The sequence below is a fragment of the Sinocyclocheilus rhinocerous genome, unplaced genomic scaffold (assembly GCF_001515625.1).
Source record: "Sinocyclocheilus rhinocerous isolate Xijiao unplaced genomic scaffold, SAMN03320098_v1.1 scaffold430, whole genome shotgun sequence".
Lineage (NCBI taxonomy): Eukaryota > Metazoa > Chordata > Actinopteri > Cypriniformes > Cyprinidae > Sinocyclocheilus > Sinocyclocheilus rhinocerous.
In genome coordinates this window covers 4336-26890 of record NW_015668442.1, presented here as the reverse complement: position 1 = coordinate 26890, position 22555 = coordinate 4336, and the positions used below count along the sequence as shown (strand labels likewise).

Sequence of the window (22555 nt, the reverse complement as noted above, 5' to 3'; positions counted from 1 at the left end):
AGACACAGTACAAGCACATCGGAATCCATGTTGTGATAACTGAGGGGAAACCTTGGCATGTGATGTCATATCCTGCTCCCGCCCATATTCGCAGCGGCATCCGGAAAAATTTAGCACGTTCAAAGTCTAGTGTGACTGCCCCTTTATACTGTCTTTTTACGCTGTGCGGAAACGATCTCGGCACTGCAGCAGACGCACCGCTCCTGAACACACTGACGGACCACAACCTGAACGCTTTAATCCGTTAACATGAGCACGGAAAAAAAATATGCACCACGTATGCACTGCAAACGGAGTAATGTAAACCTGGCGTTATGTGTGTGCGGCTGTGGTTTTCAAATTACTTTATAAGTTATTTATTTATTTATGAAGAAATATAGCATTATAATTATTTAACCCGTGCCGGACAGAGACTGAGACTGTGCTGCTGCATGTCATGCCAAACCTCTCACGGCAGCGTCATCAGCTTGAGATCGTTTTTTTGAGATTGGCCTTTTAGAGTCCATATAATGTTATATTTCAATTTCACAAAGAAACGTGCAGCATTTTGTTTAGAATTTGTCTTAAATCTCATTTTGTAAAAAAAAAAATTGGGAATAGAATCGTGAAATCAAAATCGTGAATCGAATCGTGAGTTGAGTGAATCGTTACATTCCTATTTATTGTATATAAACAGTGGTGGCCAAAATTATTAGAACACTAGTATTTTCACCAGCTAAAAAATGGTTTTAAGTCAGTTATGTCAGTAGGAATTATCCGTTTACATTTCCAAACATTCATTTTGCCATTAATTGTAATAATCTAGTGAGATTTTTGTCTGACAGCAGCCAGTGCTCCACACAGAGATCTGATCTCATCATCATCCAGTCTGTCTGGAATGACATGAAGAAACAGAACAAACTGAGACAGACTAAATCCAGAAGAAAATCCTTGGAGACGAACTGTGGAACATCTCCGAGATGCTTCAAGAGACCTCCCTGCAATCTCTGTGTGGAGCACTGGCTGTTGTCAGAAATGGAGAAAAAAAAACAAAAAAAAAGTGAAGTCAGCTTTGAGAAAAGATCCTGCTGCATTTGAGCAGAGATACTGACACTTGATTTGATGTTTTATTGTCTAATGCAGTGACATTCAGATGTTTTTAGCTGTCACCTAATTGTCCAAATACTTTTTGGCTACTGCATATAGGGTTGGGCGATAATTCGATAACGATAATTATCGCGATATATGTGGCAGAAATGTGGGATATTCACGTTGAATTTTATTACAGGAGTAATGGTATATAATTATAGTACGTATTTGTGATTAAGCTATAGCATGTGTGCATTTATACAGAGTGTTTTTAGACTACTGTTTTTCATACAAATAGGCTACCTAAAACCCATATAGTTAGTTAAAACCACACATATATAACCTCAATACCATGGTAAAAATCTGTGTTTATCACGATTTAAATGTATGCTACTGTGGGAGACCAATGCTTAATAAAACAAACTTGGTCAGAATAAATTTAACCCAGGCAACTCAAATCTGTTTCTTGATTTGAAACAATATCCCTCATTAGAACATGCAGAAACTAAGAAATCAATTTTTCTATTTAGATATTTGTTTTGTTAAATCATTATAATGAGCCCAAATTAATGGTCTGGTTTCTACAACTTTCATTTTGGAGCAAAAATCTAGCTTTAAACTTGAAAGAAATAAAGATTTGACATTTATCGTGATAACTATCGATATCGACTGATATGAAAAAAATTATCGTGATAATTTTTTTGGCCATATCGCCCAGCCCTAACTGTATATAATTTCCACTTCAGTCCCATGAGTGAGGAAAGATGCTGTCTCTGGACTTCACTCTCTAGCACCTTCTAAAGGTCCATCACTGATAGTGTGTGAGTGCCACTGGCTGCCTCCCCTCGTCCCGCTCTGTTTATCTGCTTCTGTATTGATGGATGTCTGAGAGAAGGAGGTCGGTTGTCAAACTGTCATTCTGTGTTGCACTCACAGACAGAGAAACAAGTGATCATGATAAATGGCAGGTGGCCGGCACAGAAAAAAGTCAATATTTATCTATAGCTGTGAGAATGTGCTTCAGTCTGCTGATGAACTCATAACTCAACAGCTGTCAATCACGTCTGCGGGTCTGTAATGACATCACTGCAGTAGAATAACGCCTCGCTCCCCTAGAGAACTGAGACACACGAGTTTCATATTGTTACGTTTTATAAATAACACATTTTGCGAAATTTATGCCTCCAAATGTCGACATGTTGCTTGTCTTCTTTGACTGGCGTGTGTTCTAGGACACAGGGTGTTCTGTGAATTTGTGTAAATATTTATTTTATATCTGCAAAGTTTCAAATCTCAGTTATAGAATTTATAAAGATGAATTCATAATATTATATAAGAAGTTATAAAATGTCAGTTAGAAATCTACCAGCAGTCTTGTCATTTTCTGTCTTAATTTATGTTTTTGTGAATTGAGTAAAAGTTAGGTAGTATTTGTTACTGGTAAGTGTATTAATGTTGTTCATTTAAATTCAGTATTTTTATGAAGATCTCATTTACCATAGTATTGTGTATCCACTATATGTATTCCTTGCTAGATATCACATCCATACTGACAGCTGCAATATATTATTTACTCATATTCACACTACTGTTCAAAAGTTTTGGGTCGGAAAGCCTTAACGTGCCTTTTGAAAGTAGTCAACAAAGATAGAATAATTTGATTAAAAAAAAGAGGTAATACTGTGATATATTATTACAATTTAAAATAACTGTTTTCTATTTGAATATTTTTTTTAATGTAATTTCTTCCTGTTTTGCAAAGCTGAATTTTCAGCATCATCACTCCAGTCTTCAGTGTCACGCATTTTAATATGCTGATTTACTGCTCAAGAAACATTTCTTATTATTATGATGGAAATTTTTGTGCTGTCTGATGTGTTCGTGGAAACGGTGATATATTTTTAATGAATAGAAAGTTTTAATATATTTAATATATCATATGTAATATATGAATTTAATAAATTCATTTTAATTAGAAATCTTTTGTACCATTATAAATGCCTTTACTGGCCCTTTTAATGAATTTGAATCTTTGCTGAATAAATGTATTGTTTATTTTGAATGTATTCATATTTTTAATGATTAATAAAACATTATTATAAATTATTTATTATTATTTGACTTATTTTATGTACAGGATAGTCAAGACAGGATAATGACACTTGAACCATGAGCCAGCAGCTCTTGTATGTCTTCTGCCACTGCTAATTTACCAGAAATGATCCATTGTCAAGGCTGTTGGTAGACTTTATAGCAGACGTTAAGGTTTCAGAGTGGTCATATTTAGCAGCCACTGCTGATAATAACTGGCCTGTTTTGGTCTACCAGTATAGTATTAGGCCCTTCACATGTGAGCAGAATTGTTTTCATGGAGTTCCTCCAGATCTTTCTGCTCTCGTTTGTCAGGATCAACAGCACCTACGGTGTGAGGTTCAGGGCCAAAGTGTTTGCGCTCCAGCGGATGTCTGACTTTCCGCGGGACACTATCAAATTCACAGCTTTGAAATCTCTGTCTGGCGTTGCAGCAGAGACCGTGGGACGTATTGTTCCCGTCTCGACCCATTTAATCCACCCCCCTGGTGTGTTTTTTTTTCACTGTGCTCTTGTTGCGGGTCTTCTGAGAGACTGATCACAGCTCTGACTGATGCACACCAGGCAGAAGTTAATGCGGCTGCCGGAGACGTTATGATTCCCGGGAGAATTCCCGCCGCTCCTGCAGCCGTGTGTCTGATCCAGTGCCGGCCGCGCTCGAGGGGGTGGGAGATGACATCGGGACGGGGGCGGAAGAGACCGGAGGGGCTCGTCTTACCGTGAAACTTTCTCTCTCGCTTTAACGTACGCCTACGCACAACGCGCGCTGCAGACACGGCAGGTCCGCTTCCATCTCGGACACACGTGACTTGCTCCTATGGGGTCTTGCAAGGGCCAGATGGGGGTGATGCGGATCCTGAGGCGTTTAATTGAGAGGCCACAGTCTTAATTAAGTATCAGCGTGAATGTTGATGAGTGGCGTCGGATTGTTCCATCCGCAACTCACTCAATAACTCAACCGCAGTTCAGAGGAAGCAAGCGAAATAATGAGCAACTTGAGGCTTTCGGAGCGGAACCCGGGACGGTCCGCCAACAGACATTAAAAACACGTTATTGTGCGAACGTACGTTGAGTGTGTGTGCGATTTAAAGATACGTGCTCCAAAAGCCTGTCAGTGCGTTCATTTCTCCGTCTGATTCATGCGTCGTATGTCATTCGCAACTTTGGAGACTCGAGCGCTCGTCGTCGCGCATTTGGTTTGCAACATCTTCAGCCCACGGCGGTTTTGCGGTCAACTGGCCAGATGTCCTGAGGAGCTTGTTTTTAATCCGAATCCACACCGTGAGCTCCTCTGTTCTGGCCACTCACACCGCATTTGGTTTGCAACATCTTCAGCCCACGGCGGTTTTGCGGTCGACTGGCCAGATGTCCTGAGGAGCTTGTTTTTAATCCGAATCCACACCGTGAGCTCCTCTGTTCTGGCCACTCACATGTCATCTGGTCAAATCATCTGTCAAAAGCTGATTTCTCGGCCCCCACATCCTTCTTTTATTACCGGACTCTTGCAGTGGAAACGAGTGTGTTCGGATCCTTGACTGTCTGTTAACTGTGAAACTCTATCCCAGGCAGCGCATCCACAAATTAGGCCTGGGTGATATTTAGCTAAATAATGTTCTAAATTGATCATTTTCAGCCTTTATTTCTTTCTCTAGCTGATGTTCTTAAATGGCCTAAAAGGGTGACTTTATTTGTGGTTTAGTTGTTGCAATAAAATCGTAAGGCATGTTTCTCACACTGTTTAAATTAACTCATTAATTACTTTAATTAACAATAGTGTTTTATAATTTAATTTATAAGCACACATATCAGTACAAATATACATTTAGGTTAAGCATTGTAATACACCATCGTCAGATTTTGAAAAATGTTTTTGATGCTCACCAAGGCTGCATTTATTTGATCAAAAATACAGTAAAAAAACTGTAATATTGTGAAATACTGTTACAATTTAAATTAACTGTTTTCTTTTTGAATATATTTTACATTTCCAGCATCATTACTCCAGATTTCGGTGTCATTTTAATATGCCGATTTGATGAAGAAATCAAGAAACGTTTATTATTATTGTTGAAAACATTTGTGATACTTTTTTCAGGGTTCTTTGATGAATAGAAAGTTTAAAAGAACAGCATTTATTTGAAATGACTTTTGATCAATTTAATCCACACTTTCTGAATAAAAGTATCAATTTCATCCAAAAAAAAACTTTTAATTGATAGTGTTTCATATGCAATATAACAAAGTGATAAACAGCAATATATATTCTTACTAAAACATCCAGATATATTTAAAAAAATTACTGAATTAATTATTGAATTTGAGTTCATGGATTAACAGACAGTTTGAATTTATTCATTTTTGTTTGTTAGAATCAGAGACACTTGAAACATCTGTTTTAATGTTTTTATACTCGCAAATTGCAATGCAAGGGAGAAAATTAACTGCTATGATGACACTGAAACGTGATGAAAGTCCTCGTGATACTCACAATTTTGTAATGGCAGCAAATGCATTTTGAATACATTTGATACAGCTGCTCAACCTAACAGGTCACGTTCTGATTTGGCCTGCGGTTTAATGACTCAGAACAACCGGTGTCATACCCCCAACCCTTCCTTTCCAAAACTCTGTTTCAGCTTGTTTTTAGATCTTCAGCGCTAGCGGAAAAATTGGCCATCCCTCGGGCTGCACGAGGCATTCAGGAACACGGGGCTCGAGCGTCTTGATGTGGATTTAACTGGGCTTCAAGGAGGAAGTGTTTCACTTAGCTCTGCAGTCCAAGAGATAGCGGGACGTTAAGGAGCCGTAAATCAGCACAGGTTGCTCACCTGCCCCATCTCAGGCTCGTGGGAGATGCGGCGGCTCAAAGCTGCTCTTCCTCTCGACCCTGTTAGGAGGCTTTCAGTCCGTTTGGCCTTCTCGTGACTGATGGGCTGTGGTAAATAACAGGCGGTACTGAGAGCTTTCATCCACGCTGTCCCGGCATCTCGGGCAGGATGTGAGGTTCTGGTGACTGCTTTTCAATGGCACATGTGTAAATCACGCAGAGAGAAGTTTGTGCGCAAAATGAAATAAACCACATATCTGAAACATGTACACTGTCATGCTGCCATAAAAAGACGGTGTCTGGAAAATGCTGTACTGAAGTATGTTTTTCTACAACAGCATTAAATAACTGGCTGCTTTTATACCTGTACTGAAAAAGTGAAAACCTGTCCGGTCCATATATCAGTTAATTTTGCAGAAATTTTTAAGCAAAATTTGCATAGTTTCAATAATTTTAATGACAATTAAGCACAATGCACCTTACACACCAGTGTTTTTTCTAAAAAAATATTTTGATTTGGTTTTTAATTTTTATAATTTAATTAGTTGTTTTTGTATTATGTTAAACTACATGAAAATGAGAAATGTTGCTTTGGCATATATGGCAACATTTTTCCGATTTTTTTCAGTTAACATTTATTTTATTTCACATAATAAAATGTTTTTTTGTGGTTTTAGTTAAAGTAAACCTGGTACATACCAGATGCATACCGTTATTATGCTAATAAGTAGTGCTTGTTAAATTACAAAATGACTTGGACTAATTACATTAGTTGCATACAGTTGTGCTACTGTATATATCCTACTGTATGTCTACTATACTACTATATATCCTACTGTTACTAGTTTCAGAACAATGTAAATAAAGCAACTTGAACAATTTAAATAAAGTAACTTGTACTGATTATGTTGTACTGCAACTTTTTGTTGTTCTTAACAATTCCAAATTTTAATTCTATTTTTTTCTTGATTCTTGTTCTGCAAAAAGAAAATGCAACAAATACAACAATTTAATGTATAAATACATTGAATAAAAAATAAGATTCATGATTTTTATCTTTGAAATTGAAGAAATGGTCTTTCTCACATTACAAATGTGAATTTAATAGGTAAGGAAAAAGTAAGAATGTAAGAAATGTAAAATTAAGAAAAAAAACTTGATTGGGAATGGACGAAATATGGGATACACTCAAAAGAAAAAATACTTTTTTCTTAAATGCTCAGTTTTTATAGTCTATTTTATTCTGTTTATAGAAAATATTTGTCTGTGTTTGAATGCATAATCTAAGGTTTCGGAAACGGCTAATGTTGATGTTTAATTTTTTTGTACAGACTGATGGCCAAAATTCAAAGGAAAAGAAGAAAAAGAAGAAAGCTGCTGGAAAGGAGGGAGGAGAGGAATGTATTGCATCCGTCAGAGACAGCGGCCTCCAGATTTCCTCTCAGGTGGACGAGTATGAGCACGACACATCCGATGAGGAGGTAAGAATCTGTCCATCATCCAGACCAATGTCCAGCCCGCAGACCAGGACAAGCTCGTCCCATGTCAGAACAATCAACATCTCATAAATCTGTCAGATTTAGTTTGAAGTCTATTTTTCCACAGCTGTCCATGGCTGGGAGAGATTTTAAAAACACTGTCCTTTAAAATGTACCAAGGTAACTGTCGTTTTCACCAAAATACCATAGCTACAATGGTAAAATTGTAGTAATGTGATATTGGCAGCCACTAGCATAACACAATGTTTCTGAAAATTTTTGAAGGAGATTCCATATTTACTTATGGAAGTGCAGTAGTGATTAAACCATTTTTGTAGGAACAAAGTGTGAGACTGTATTAAAACCGTATTTCTTTTGACATAGAAATAAGCTGTTTTTGGATTTTTAAATTTTTTTAAATTAGAAATATTTGAGTTTACTTTAAGCAAACGATGCTCTTTGGATTGCCTCAAATCATACTGAAGAACGTGATCATCAGGTTTTGTTGATGTCAGCTCCAGTGGTGCTGTAATTAAATGTTTTAATCCAGCTCTTCACTCAAATTTTCATGCAACTTCTAACATCACAATCATTTTGTAATCAAAATGTTGTTTTCAATTTGAAAAGAATAGTTCACCTGTGTTCTCAGACTGTTGGATGTTCGATGTATTTCTTCTTTTCAGGTCACTGAAAATCCATGGAAATGTTTTTTGTGCTCAACTCTTATTTCCATTAAATTCCAGTTTCCAGTTCTGAATATCACCATTGTGTCCAGGTGTTGGTGCACCTGCATCTGTTGCGATGTGTCCTTTGCATGCTGTCCTCCTATCATTTGTTTCCAGATGGCCATTTGACTTTCAACTCTTTTGACTTTTGTTTGGATGCATAACAAATGTATAATTTGACTACTTGAGGGAATTTTGGACTCTTTATGCACAAACTGAGTGAAATACCAGCTTAATTTCACAAAAAACTAGATGGCAGAAATGCATAGTTTCACCATTCGTGGAGTTTCTTAGTGAGTTAGTGACTTTTATTCAGGTTTCTTAGATTAGGTAATGACAGCTGAGGTCAAAGTCACTCTTTAGCGTAACAATAGAGGAATAGTTCACCCAAAAATGAAAAATTGTTGAAAATTTACTCTCAGGCCATCCAAGATGTAGATCATCGGTGGATCATTTGCAGTGAATGGGTGCCGTCAGAATGTGAGTCCAAACAGCTGATAAAAACATCACAATAATCCACATTTAGAACAGGTTTGGACCGTTTTCTCTTAAAAACGGTGATTGATCTGTGCATATTTCTGTCCTGATTCAGACCAGAATGACTTTTTTACTGGGGAAAGCAATATTATGAATGGAGGACTTGTATTTTAGCCGGAAGCAACTGCTCAAATTTTGAAAAACATATTAATTGTGGATTTGTTTCTTACAAACATGTTAATTGATGGACTAGAGTCATGTGGATTACTTGTGAATTATTGTGAGGTTTATATCAGCTGTTTAGACTCATTCTGACGGCACCCATTCACTGCAGAGGATCCACTGGTGAGCAAGTGATGTAATTTCTACAAATCTGTTAAAGAAACTAACTCATCTACCTCTTGGATGGCCTGAGGGCAAGTACATTTTCAACAGAATTTCATGTTTGGGTAAAGTGTTCCTTTAAAGGAGTAATAATGTAAATCTATTGCTTGATGTTTCTTGAATGACATGACACTTAACTTCTGAATGACAAGTAGACTAAAGATGATTTAATTAAATCTAAATATAGCAGTGGTTTTTTCTGCTGCGTTTGCACAGGCATGATTACTTCATTGTTCCGTAGAGGGGGAATATGGTTAGTTGTGCAATGTTTCATATAAAGGAAAAAGATTTTTGTCCTGTTCCTCAGGCTGGAAGTGTCTGAACCGCAGTATTTGATACCATTCTCTTCAGCCTGTCAGACGTTACCACATTTCTGTAATGTCTCTTGACTTTTTCGAGGGGAGATCATGATGCACCTCTGCAGTATAAGGAGCTCTGTAACGTCTCATATTTACATGTAGGACCATTAAAGAATTCCTCTTCAGCTCTTTAATTTACATGCTCCATTGAAAACCGTTGAACCCTGGCACAATGCGGTCTGGATAATTTGCCAGGCCATACAACCTAAACACTGCAGTCATCCAAAACTGTTCTTGGCAATCTGCTCCCGACCAGGAATGTTTTGCAGAAGTGTTATTGTTCTTGGGTAGATCCCCGATTTCAGAGTGGCTTTTTAATGCCCCTTCGTAGTCATTCAGAACAGATCAGGAACGCTGACTACCATCGTTATTTAGTTTGTAAAAGTTAACATATTTTGCATTTCTGTGTCTTTGGAGGCTTTGCTCTACTTCTTTTCATTTAACGACAACATGAAATCAAAGTTGGGCTTGTTTACTTTCTGCGTAAATGTCATTTGTGTTATTGTGGACCATTTATCAATGTTATCGTAAAAGAGAAAAAAAGGGGGGCTTGCTCGTAGGATTTGGTTTCAGCAATGATTTGTCTATTGCACTCAATATTTTTTTGCCAAAGTTCTGCTTTTTTATGATTTTTAATTGCTGTGCTGTAGATATAGTTTTTACTGTCTGCTTTGTTTTAGTTATAGTTTTCATATTTTCATGAAAGTGTCCTTTATATTTAGTCAATATTTTTGACATGCAATATAGATTCGTTTTAGTCCAATGTTATTTTTTACTTATTTTATTCAGTGAAAATAAGTTTAGTTCACAATAATGTGCAAAATGATGAAAAAATAAATTTTAACCAAATATTTGACAATTATGAAAACATTTATGAAGTAGTTAAATTGATATTTTAAAAGAACATATAAAGGTTTCATGTGTCCAACTACAAATTTAATGTATAATGAAAATGTTGCTGATAGGAGTCCATTTCAGCAGTGATTTGTCTTGACATTTATTATTAAAGTCAATGAATTTGTTACAAAAGCACCACTTTTTTGCGTGAATTTAGAGGTGCAATTTCTTTGAGGATTTTTAATTATGGTTTTATAGTCAAAGTCATAGTTTTCATTATTTTATGTAAATGTCCTTTAAATTTAGTCAGTATTTTGTTACGTCAAGTATTAACTTTAGTTCATTTTACTAATATTTTATACATATTTACATATTTTATCGCTTTTATATAGACATAGAAAATAACAGTTTAGTTTAGGGCTGCACGATAAATCGCATGCGATATTTATTGCGCATCTTGTCAGTAAAGCCAGTTCTGTAATCAGCTGTAAATCTCCATCACGTGCGTGTTTTCACATGGAGCAGCATTTACTACACAGAGCCGTTGTTCACTGACAAGCTGCGCAAAATATGATCGTGGATATTTATCAGTATTATCATAAAAGAACAAATAAGTTTCATGTGTACAACTGCAGATCATGCGTAATAATGGGAACGTTACTCATAGGAGTCAGTTTCAGCAGTAATGTAATTGTAGTGGTTTTACAGTATTTTTAATCACAGTTATCATAATTTGATCTAAATCTAGTCTTTACGTATTTTTTCTTTACTTTTTTATCAGCAAAAGTAGCATTTACAAGATTAAAACATTCTCAAACTCTAACGTACTCTAACTTAATTTTTTTAAATCTTAAAATATTTATTTACAATTATTAAATATTAATTTATATATAAATATATATTTTTTGCTTTGATATGATACGCTTAGTTGAAAACACTATACAGATAAAAGTAAATTGAGTATAGTAGTATTGCTGCATCATGATTAGTTGCATTGTACAAATTGCTGTTGGATTATTAGCACACTAAAACACAACATGCTGTTTGCACTGTAAAATCCTGTCTAAGTTGTGTTCATGGCTTTTAATGTACTTCAACTTCATCTTCTTTATAGCACTGCTGCTAAAAATATAAAAGCTTGATGAAACAAACTAGTCAACCAGCATAATAGAAACAGTCCACTAGTTAAATGCATTGCTAATAGCGTTTCCTGCCAAATACAGGTAGCTCCTCTCTTCTAATCTGTACTCATTTCAGGTAGTTTGGTTGTCTCATATGGAGATGAGAAGGTGTGAATCTCATTAGCTTGTCAGTCTTGTCTTTTACTTCTCGTCTCGTGGGCCTGATCTCTGCGGTGTTGTCAGGTGTCTCTGTGTGCGCCGCACAGATCGGCGGTGGTCCCGCGGCTGTTTGGCGTACGCTAAATTAGCCCCCCTAGTCGGGAGACGGCAGATTGGGTTGCCTCTCTGTCCCTTCTCAGCACAAGTTGTCTACAAATAAAACTCCAGACTTCGAAATCCCCTGTTTTTCATCCTCGCGTCCCCCCTAATAAAGGGCTATTTCCTGTTAGCCGAGTGAAGAGGGAATACGCGAGAGTGCAGCGTCTATCCGAGACCGAGCCGGCAGGAAGGGGCTTTTCCCCCGCAATGGCTTTTCCATGTGCTCTTCGAGATGAATGAAGACACATTGTGGAATTAAGGGGAAAAGGGGCTCTGGCTCCCGGCCGCAACTTCAGCTTCCTGACGCCAAGCAGCTACCGCTCTCAAACACTGAGACCCTGCACAGTAGCCTAGAAAGCTGTGTGTGTTTTTAGTGTGCAACAGGAGGTAAAGCAGGTACTTTGATAGGAAATTAGTGATAAAACATCCATCCGTCCGTCCGTCGTTCTATTAAACTAAAATTAGTTTTGTGAATATCTTTGTTTTACTTCTACTTAAAATTTAATTTCAAATTACAGTTCTTCATGCAGTTTGCAACTTTTTGAATTGGAATTGAAGTCATTCTTAGTTAAATTCTGAATGACACACAACCCTTGTTTTAAAGGGGTCATATGATGCTGCTAAAAAGAACATTATTTTGTGCATTTGGTGTAATGAAATGTGTTTATGCGGTTTAAAGTTTAAAAAAACACATTATTTTCCACGCAAATCTTCCCACATCGTGAGGTAGATATGTGGGGGCGTGTTAGAATGAGCCGTTTTAGGTAGGCGTGGTTAACTCTTAACTTTTATAAAGAATATCTCTTTGGTTTTGAGACTTTAGTGTTTGCAACTTTACAGATCTTCTTTATGCACCAAGAGCTTGTAACACTCCAAAGAGAAAGGAAAACTTGAAATCGCATCATATGACCCCTTTAAATATTTTCATTGTGTTAAATTTGCCTTTTCAGAACGTCAGTTTGCTTTCTGCCCATAGAAGGCGCTGTTTCTGCTGTCTGCACGACAGGCACACGGCTGAAATCTTATTTCCAGTGTGCGGTAAGCCATGGATGAGTGATTCTCTTTTGAGGTTTTTCAGAACGGCCCTCTCTCTGGGCTCTAACGTAAAGCTCTAGTGACAGGTAGCAGATCGAGGTCACGTCTGCTAATCACATCGACTGACTGAATCCAGATTCCGGTCCAGTGACCCACTGAGGAGCTGTCATGAGCGGAGGAAAGTTTACATCCTTTGCAGTCTTGGTAGAATCAGGCACGTTCCAAAACTTTCGCTGGCCTCAGTGGTTGCATGGCAACTGTTTTGTTTTAATTGGGAGGTTTTATTTAGGGCCGGATATTTGCATATGTGGTTGGGTTTATAATGCGAGACTCTTGCTGTAGCTAAAGGACATGGGTGAGCATTTGATGGATCTAGTTAGCGATTTCCTCCAGTCCCAAATTATGTCAGAGTAATTACATGTTGAGGAGGTTTTGCGGTGTAGAGAGTTTCTTCAAGTGGTCAAATATCACTCAGGAAGGTAAGGGCTGGCTTTGTCATTTCCACCCAGAGATTTCAGAAAGATTTCGGCCCACGCCGTCTGAAGAAAAGAGCCCTGTTTGCTTTCCCGTACAAAGTAAAACAAACACAACCTGTAATGCCGACTGGTCAGGTGTCCAGATTGCTGCAGAGTTAAGAGGGAACCCAGCCTCCCCCTCCGGGGATCTGTGCCACCCACTCCTCGAAAATATGAAATCTGTCGAAACCGAGACACGGCGCACATGCCTCGAGGTGAATTTTATTTGCGTTGCTCTCTAAATTTTGGTAATCCCAAAGTTTAATTTCATGATTGGGCCATTTCCAAACGCCGGACTGATGAGTTCCAGATGGGATCTCAAATGATTGCGGTCAATCTGATGGCAAGGAAAAAAGCTTGAATTTTAGCAGTTCTGGCCTCTTAGAGGATCATTTAGGGAAGAAACTAAAGCTGCACAATTTGGGTGGGGGGGGAATCTAACTGCGATTTTTCTGATAAGTTGAGATAGCAATTTAAAATGCTTTTTTTTTTTATTCCAGTTTACTGTGCTTGTCTGTAGGGCTGCACAATTTGGCCAAAATTATGTAATTATATATTAGTATGGCTAAAATAATTATACAACAACAATACAATAACAATTGTAATATTTTGTATTTTGTTTTTATTACTACTACTACTAAATAAAAACTGTAAAATTTGAGTATTTAAAGCTGCAGTCCGTAAATATTTTGGTTAAAAATTATTTTGACTAGTACATAACCAGCCAGTTTTCAAAACTATCTCCTTACCTTAGCCCAATTCACAGAGGTAAGCTTGTAATAATGTTTTCTAATTTGAGTGATACTGGTAGGTTTTAGCGTGAAACACAAGCATGCCGCCGTTCGTCTTTGCGTCATTATGTCACGTCTGTAAACCTAAAGAAGGAGTCCCGGCTAGTAGGCTATCGCATGTGAGAATGCTGCAGGTGGCATCTTTTCTCACAGCAGCAACTTATCATTTTGATGGCGGATTGTAATCCAGAAAGGTCCATACGACCCTTAGTCACCAGTAGTCTACAGGTAACGCTAATACACATTAAATACACATAGACACGCAATGCTGATGTTGTTAACATTAACATTTTGAGAACAAAGTATAACAATAATAATAATTTGCATGGTTTGATGTGATATGAGCTAAGCGATCGTTAGATTTAATAACTATTGGTAGCACAATGTATTATAATGCTTTTTTACCTCAGTTGGTCAGAACAAAAGTGGTACAAAAATGTTACTTGTTCAGATGACATTTTCTGGTGAAAATCCTTATTTGGGTCATACTTCCAAGACGTAGAATCTCTGATTCCCAAGTACAGTGAATATCCACACTGGTGCAGTGACTGACAGCCACCTCAAAACATTAGATTCATCCACGCTGAGGAGCTGTGTCGATTCACAACTCCCACAAAGAAGATAATTCCACAAATAACTGCAATTGCAGGTTTCAAACAGAGATGGTGACAGAGGCAAAACTTAAATTATAAAAATTTCAAACTGTAAAATTACAGTACTATTATTTATTATATATATTCGTTTTACAATACTAATGTCTTCATATTTTCATTTTCAAACGTTAAACCATCAAACCTTTATTTTGACGCAAATCTGCAGGGAACCCTTAAATCTTCTGTTTGGTCGATAAGTGCATTACATGTTTGGGAAGATGGGTGGCATATATTGAGTTCCCTAATGCACATTGAATTGACCCAAACTCAGAGAGGATGCAGAGATGGAGTTTGTGTAGAGCAATGAACCGAGACACTGCAGACACTGGCGGATCATGAGCTGCTCATGTGTAAATGAACACAGTGCCGCGCTTCACTCTGAAACATGCAGCGCATACATTTATGCAATTAAAATGCAGCCTTTGCAGTTATCCCAACTTCATTTTTAATTCACTATATTAATCATGCAGCCCTAGAAGAAACCCCATTACCCACCCCCTTCCTTACTAGGCTTGGCCAACCTATCGCTGGATCTGGAACTTTACCAGTGTTATTTTCTTTCCCTTTGTCTTTCCATTGGAGGCTCCCACTTTGATGGGCACTGAAAGGTTTCAAGACTCTCAGTGGAGGAGGAGAATTTCATTACCGGCCATCGTTACCTCTTTCCCATTGTCTCTGAATACCGTATCTGTTCCGCTCGGCTCGTATGTAAGTTTGGAGAGCAGTGACCGTCTACAGAGCACCAAGATTGAAATGGTTGAAAATTTCCTGGATACCGAAAGCTAATCAAAGACGTCAACGCGCTTCTCTTGGATGCTGTTTCTTTCACAAAGTTCAGCATCCCAAGCGGACGTCGAGGAAGGTCCTGGCTCTCTGTTCCAGTAGCAAATTCACATCAATTTATGAAACGGGAACCAGGGGGGTCGTATCTATTCACCCTTGGCAGCCCAGCACCAGTTGAGGCCTGAACTCACTTCCACCTTTGACCCTCAGTGTTCTCCAGAGCATTCGGCACCTCTCACTGCTTCTGAGTCACAGTCTGCTTGCCAAGTGAAATGAGAACCTTGTTTGGTCAATATTCCATCATTCACTTTCTTTGCATTGCTACTACCAAACCAGCTTGTAAAATGAACCCACATAGCAAAAAGGCTACTTAACACTGTAAACCCTGACATATGAAATAATAGTCAGAAAAATCTAGTGTTTTGAAAAAGAACTGTTTATTGAACATTTAGACAAAATATATATTAAAAAAAAATCAAAACAAAAGGTATGTGTGTTTTTTGTTGAGTATCATTTGATGCTTTATTATTTTATGGCTCATATAGTATGAATAGAATATGGAGAAGGATGTTATGGAGATCATATTCTATTCGAGGAAGAAAAACATTTCAGTTTTATTCCAAACTGGAAGTTTTAGTCCAAACTGACCAGAAATATGCAATTTGATGCAAATTATGTTATTATATGGCCAAAAAGATGAAATTCTAAATAGCTTGTAATGTAAATCAATGAGATCTTTATAATAGTATAGCAGACTACTTACATAAAATGCATAAATATTAGATGTCGCACAATATCTTACAGTATGTCTTAGTAAGAGGATATTTAAATGGTTAGTTTTCTGCTTAGAGCTCTTAAGTTTCAAAGTATATCATGTAATGCAATGATGATTGAGAGATGAACAAAGAAACTTTCCTCAAAAGCCGGGTGTATCATATTAGATACATTATTTTTAACAATTTTTCTAAAAAATGATAAATGGATAATTAAGTAAACCTAATTTGATTCAGTACACTAAGTATATGAAATATTGTTTCAGAACGGCCCTCTCTCTGGGCTCTAACGTAAAGCTCTAGTGACAGGTAGCAGATCGAGGTCACGTCTGCTAATCACATCGACTGACTGAATCCAGATTCCGGTCCAGTGACCCACTGAGGAGCTGTCATGAGCGGAGGAAAGTTTACATCCTTTGCAGTCTTGGTAGAATCAGGCACGTTCCAAAACTTTCGCTGGCCTCAGTGGTTGCATGGCAACTGTTTTGTTTTAATTGGGAGGTTTTATTTAGGGCCGGATATTTGCATATGTGGTTGGGTTTATAATGCGAGACTCTTGCTGTAGCTGAAGGACATGGGTGAGCATTTGATGGATCTAGTTAGCGATTTCCTCCAGTCCCAAATTATGTCAGAGTAATTACATGTTGAGGAGGTTTTGCGGTGTAGAGAGTTTCTTCAAGTGGTCAAATATCACTCAGGAAGGTAAGGGCTGGCTTTGTCATTTCCACCCAGAGATTTCAGAAAGATTTCGGCCCACGCCGTCTGAAGAAAAGAGCCCTGTTTGCTTTCCCGTACAAAGTAAAACAAACACAACCTGTAATGCCGACTGGTCAAGTGTCCAGATTGCTCCAGAGTTAAGAGGGAACCCAGCCTCCCCCTCCGGGGATCTGTGCCACCCACTCCTCGAAAATATGAAATCTGTCGAAACCGAGACACGGCGCACATGCCTCGAGGTGAATTTTATTTGCGTTGCTCTCTAAATTTTGGTAATCCCAAAGTTTAATTTCATGATTGGGCCATTTCCAAACGCCGGACTGATGAGTTCCAGATGGGATCTCAAATGATTGCGGTCAATCTGATGGCAAGGAAAAAAGCTTGAATTTTAGCAGTTCTGGCCTCTTAGAGGATCATTTAGGGAAGAAACTAAAGCTGCACAATTTGGGTGGGGGGGGAATCTAACTGCGATTTTTCTGATAAGTTGAGATAGCAATTTAAAATGCTTTTTTTTTTTATTCCAGTTTACTGTGCTTGTCTGTAGGGCTGCACAATTTGGCCAAAATTATGTAATTATATATTAGTATGGCTAAAATAATTATACAACAACAATACAATAACAATTGTAATATTTTGTATTTTGTTTTTATTACTACTACTACTAAATAAAAACTGTAAAATTTGAGTATTTAAAGCTGCAGTCCGTAAATATTTTGGTTAAAAATTATTTTGACTAGTACATAACCAGCCAGTTTTCAAAACTATCTCCTTACCTTAGCCCAATTCACAGAGGTAAGCTTGTAATAATGTTTTCTAATTTGAGTGATACTGGTAGGTTTTAGCGTGAAACACAAGCATGCCGCCGTTCGTCTTTGCGTCATTATGTCACGTCTGTAAACCTAAAGAAGGAGTCCCGGCTAGTAGGCTATCGCATGTGAGAATGCTGCAGGTGGCATCTTTTCTCACAGCAGCAACTTATCATTTTGATGGCGGATTGTAATCCAGAAAGGTCCATACGACCCTTAGTCACCAGTAGTCTACAGGTAACGCTAATACACATTAAATACACATAGTCACGCAATGCTGATGTTGTTAACATTAACATTTTGAGAACAAAGTATAACAATAATAATAATTTGCATGGTTTGATGTGATATGAGCTAAGCGATCGTTAGATTTAATAACTATTGGTAGCACAATGTATTATAATGCTTTTTTACCTCAGTTGGTCAGAACAAAAGTGGTACAAAAATGTTACTTGTTCAGATGACATTTTCTGGTGAAAATCCTTATTTGGGTCATACTTCCAAGACGTAGAATCTCTGATTCCCAAGTACAGTGAATATCCACACTGGTGCAGTGACTGACAGCCACCTCAAAACATTAGATTCATCCACGCTGAGGAGCTGTGTCGATTCACAACTCCCACAAAGAAGATAATTCCACAAATAACTGCAATTGCAGGTTTCAAACAGAGATGGTGACAGAGGCAAAACTTAAATTATAAAAATTTCAAACTGTAAAATTACAGTACTATTATTTATTATATATATTCGTTTTACAATACTAATGTCTTCATATTTTCATTTTCAAACGTTAAACCATCAAACCTTTATTTTGACGCAAATCTGCAGGGAACCCTTAAATCTTCTGTTTGGTCGATAAGTGCATTACATGTTTGGGAAGATGGGTGGCATATATTGAGTTCCCTAATGCACATTGAATTGACCCAAACTCAGAGAGGATGCAGAGATGGAGTTTGTGTAGAGCAATGAACCGAGACACTGCAGACACTGGCGGATCATGAGCTGCTCATGTGTAAATGAACACAGTGCCGCGCTTCACTCTGAAACATGCAGCGCATACATTTATGCAATTAAAATGCAGCCTTTGCAGTTATCCCAACTTCATTTTTAATTCACTATATTAATCATGCAGCCCTAGAAGAAACCCCATTACCCACCCCCTTCCTTACTAGGCTTGGCCAACCTATCGCTGGATCTGGAACTTTACCAGTGTTATTTTCTTTCCCTTTGTCTTTCCATTGGAGGCTCCCACTTTGATGGGCACTGAAAGGTTTCAAGACTCTCAGTGGAGGAGGAGAATTTCATTACCGGCCATCGTTACCTCTTTCCCATTGTCTCTGAATACCGTATCTGTTCCGCTCGGCTCGTATGTAAGTTTGGAGAGCAGTGACCGTCTACAGAGCACCAAGATTGAAATGGTTGAAAATTTCCTGGATACCGAAAGCTAATCAAAGACGTCAACGCGCTTCTCTTGGATGCTGTTTCTTTCACAAAGTTCAGCATCCCAAGCGGACGTCGAGGAAGGTCCTGGCTCTCTGTTCCAGTAGCAAATTCACATCAATTTATGAAACGGGAACCAGGGGGGTCGTATCTATTCACCCTTGGCAGCCCAGCACCAGTTGAGGCCTGAACTCACTTCCACCTTTGACCCTCAGTGTTCTCCAGAGCATTCGGCACCTCTCACTGCTTCTGAGTCACAGTCTGCTTGCCAAGTGAAATGAGAACCTTGTTTGGTCAATATTCCATCATTCACTTTCTTTGCATTGCTACTACCAAACCAGCTTGTAAAATGAACCCACATAGCAAAAAGGCTACTTAACACTGTAAACCCTGACATATGAAATAATAGTCAGAAAAATCTAGTGTTTTGAAAAAGAACTGTTTATTGAACATTTAGACAAAATATATATTAAAAAAAAATCAAAACAAAAGGTATGTGTGTTTTTTGTTGAGTATCATTTGATGCTTTATTATTTTATGGCTCATATAGTATGAATAGAATATGGAGAAGGATGTTATGGAGATCATATTCTATTCGAGGAAGAAAAACATTTCAGTTTTATTCCAAACTGGAAGTTTTAGTCCAAACTGACCAGAAATATGCAATTTGATGCAAATTATGTTATTATATGGCCAAAAAGATGAAATTCTAAATAGCTTGTAATGTAAATCAATGAGATCTTTATAATAGTATAGCAGACTACTTACATAAAATGCATAAATATTAGATGTCGCACAATATCTTACAGTATGTCTTAGTAAGAGGATATTTAAATGGTTAGTTTTCTGCTTAGAGCTCTTAAGTTTCAAAGTATATCATGTAATGCAATGATGATTGAGAGATGAACAAAGAAACTTTCCTCAAAAGCCGGGTGTATCATATTAGATACATTATTTTTAACAATTTTTCTAAAAAATGATAAATGGATAATTAAGTAAACCTAATTTGATTCAGTACACTAAGTATATGAAATATTGCTAACTATATATATATATATATATATATATATATTTATATATTTATTTATTTTTTATTTATTTATTTTGTTTTTACATTTCCCAGCAAAAAAAAATCTTTACCTCAAACAGGTGGCAGTTTATAGAATGATACTTAAAGACCTTTTACTTGCTAAAAAAGCATAAACTATGAATCAGATGACATAAGGCATGTAAAAGATTGTTTTGATCATGTTTTGAAATTAGTGTATCAAATACAATCCAGTAGGCTTTATAGGGTAAAAATTAAGTCCTAGAAGATTTTGGGTACTATTTTCTCCAAAACTTCCTTTATGGAAGTCAACGTAAATGTTAAATGTGTAGGAATATAGTACACCGTAGACCTCTGACTTTTCCAGTGTCTGTACCTTGTTGGCAGAGGTATTTTCTTGCACCATTGTTGTATTCTGTTCTCGAGTTCTTGTTAAAAGCACCGTCAATATCTGTTGTTCATGTAGTTTTTATGCTTCTCTTTCTTTCCCCGCAGCACACCATTCGCTTGAGCATTTCAGGGAAGAGAATGATTAATATGTTTTTTGCTTTGGCAGACACGGTCATGGATTTTTACGAAAACGTCTGTGCTATTAAAACACAAAGAACGGTTTTGTTCTCCCGGATCCATTGGATCGAGCCGCTCTTTAGATTTATCAAATTAGACTCAAGTGAATGTGGGTGGTGTTCTGTTGCACATGCAGCAAGGTAAAGGGGGGGATTTAAGGGCTGTATCCCCCCGGGAGCCATTGGTCCCCACACAGACCTCACACCCACGCTGTACCTTCCAGATCAGAGTCAGGCCAATAATTCCTCCCTCTGGCAGGAGTCAAGCAAACGTGTAAGCTATTTGGAGCCGTAAACTGAACAAATGTATTCCTGTGTGTGTTTCAGAGGGGAGAAGCGGTTAGAGCAGAGGATTGCACAATAGCTTAGGTTCTATCCTATTTCTGTTTATTATATTATTGATTAATTTATGGTTATTTATATCTAGAGTTATTTTTAGCCTTGCATTATCACTCTGAAAAGTAATGCAGAAGTTTGCATCAATCGTTTTGAGCAATGACAACTTCTAATGAAATTGTAAAACCAATAAAATTACATTGAGTTAGAGGAAATTAATTTGTAGAATAACCACATTTTTGTGAAAAAAAATGCCCACAATACTTAATTTCAAATAGTCTAGTCCTGTGCAAAACATACTGGGAACTAGAAATCCAATTCCCAATTTTCAAACAATTTAATTAAAGGGTTAGTTCACCCAAAAATGAAAATTAGCCCACAAATTACTCACCCTCAAGTCATTCTAGGTGTACATGGCTTTCTTCTTTCAGACTAATCCAGTCGGAGTTATAGAGTTATATTAAAAATTGTCTTTGATCTTTCAAGCTGTTTAATGCCACTCAGCGGGTGTTGCATGCATCAGTCCAAAGGAAGTTAAATAAAAAGCGCCCATCCATAAAAAAAAAGTGTCTCACACAGCTCCGGGGGGTGAACAAAGGCTTCCTGTAGCGAATCGATGCGTTTTTGTAAAAAAAATATTTACTTGATGTTTCTATAATTATTTGTGAATTTCAATAGCAGTTTCTGAATGAAATTTGTTTCAAAGGAAATCAGGAAATTTTAGGCCCGGATCATTCAATGCAAGGGTGGTTCTAGCTATACAAGCTCAAGTTTATGCAAAGTTGTGTTCTGAAAAGTCTTAGAATGTAATTCATAACATCATAAAGCAAGTGTATTTTGATATATTATAGTGAACATTAGCATAAACAACAGCTTCTGTCATGGCAAAGCATCTATTTATAGAGAATTAAGTTGATACAAGTAAAATTAAATCTGTTCGTCATATATCGAGTCTCTTCAGGAAATTTAAACTAAGCCTTCGTTCACACTGCAGGCAAATGTGTCCCAAATCTGATTTATTTATTTTTTTGCTCACATGTGACTAGGGCTGCAACTAACGATTATTTTAATAATCGATTAATCTGTCGATTATTTTTTTTCGGTTAATCGATGAATCGGATAAAAAACAAAAAAGCAAGAAAAGCATTCGAATCGATTATGAAATTCGTTGCCAACTCTTTTAGTAATCGATTTTTATCGATTTAATCGATTCATTGTTGCAGCCCTACATGTGACTCAGATCTGTTTTTGTCATGACAGTGTGAACAGCACAAACCGCATGGAATCTGATCTTTTCAATTCTGATTTGTGCCACTTCCATATGTGGTACTAAATCTGATCCATGTCAGATGTTTTGCAATGCGACCGCAGTGTGAACGGTCATGTCGGATTTCATCGGCTTTTACGTCA

The 22555-nt window shown here is 37.4% G+C and overlaps 1 protein-coding gene across 1 annotated transcript in view; it reads left to right on the top strand.

The window, feature by feature from the left end:
* Positions 1 to 7554, top strand: part of LOC107734010 (ribosome biogenesis protein bop1-like) — an 11899-nt gene extending 4345 nt beyond the window's left edge. The window contains exon 3 of the mRNA XM_016545866.1: positions 7318 to 7554. Within this exon, the coding sequence (XP_016401352.1) occupies positions 7318 to 7554 (237 nt within the window). The remainder of the gene's footprint in view (positions 1 to 7317) is intronic.
* The last annotated feature ends 15001 nt before the right edge of the window (positions 7555 to 22555 follow it).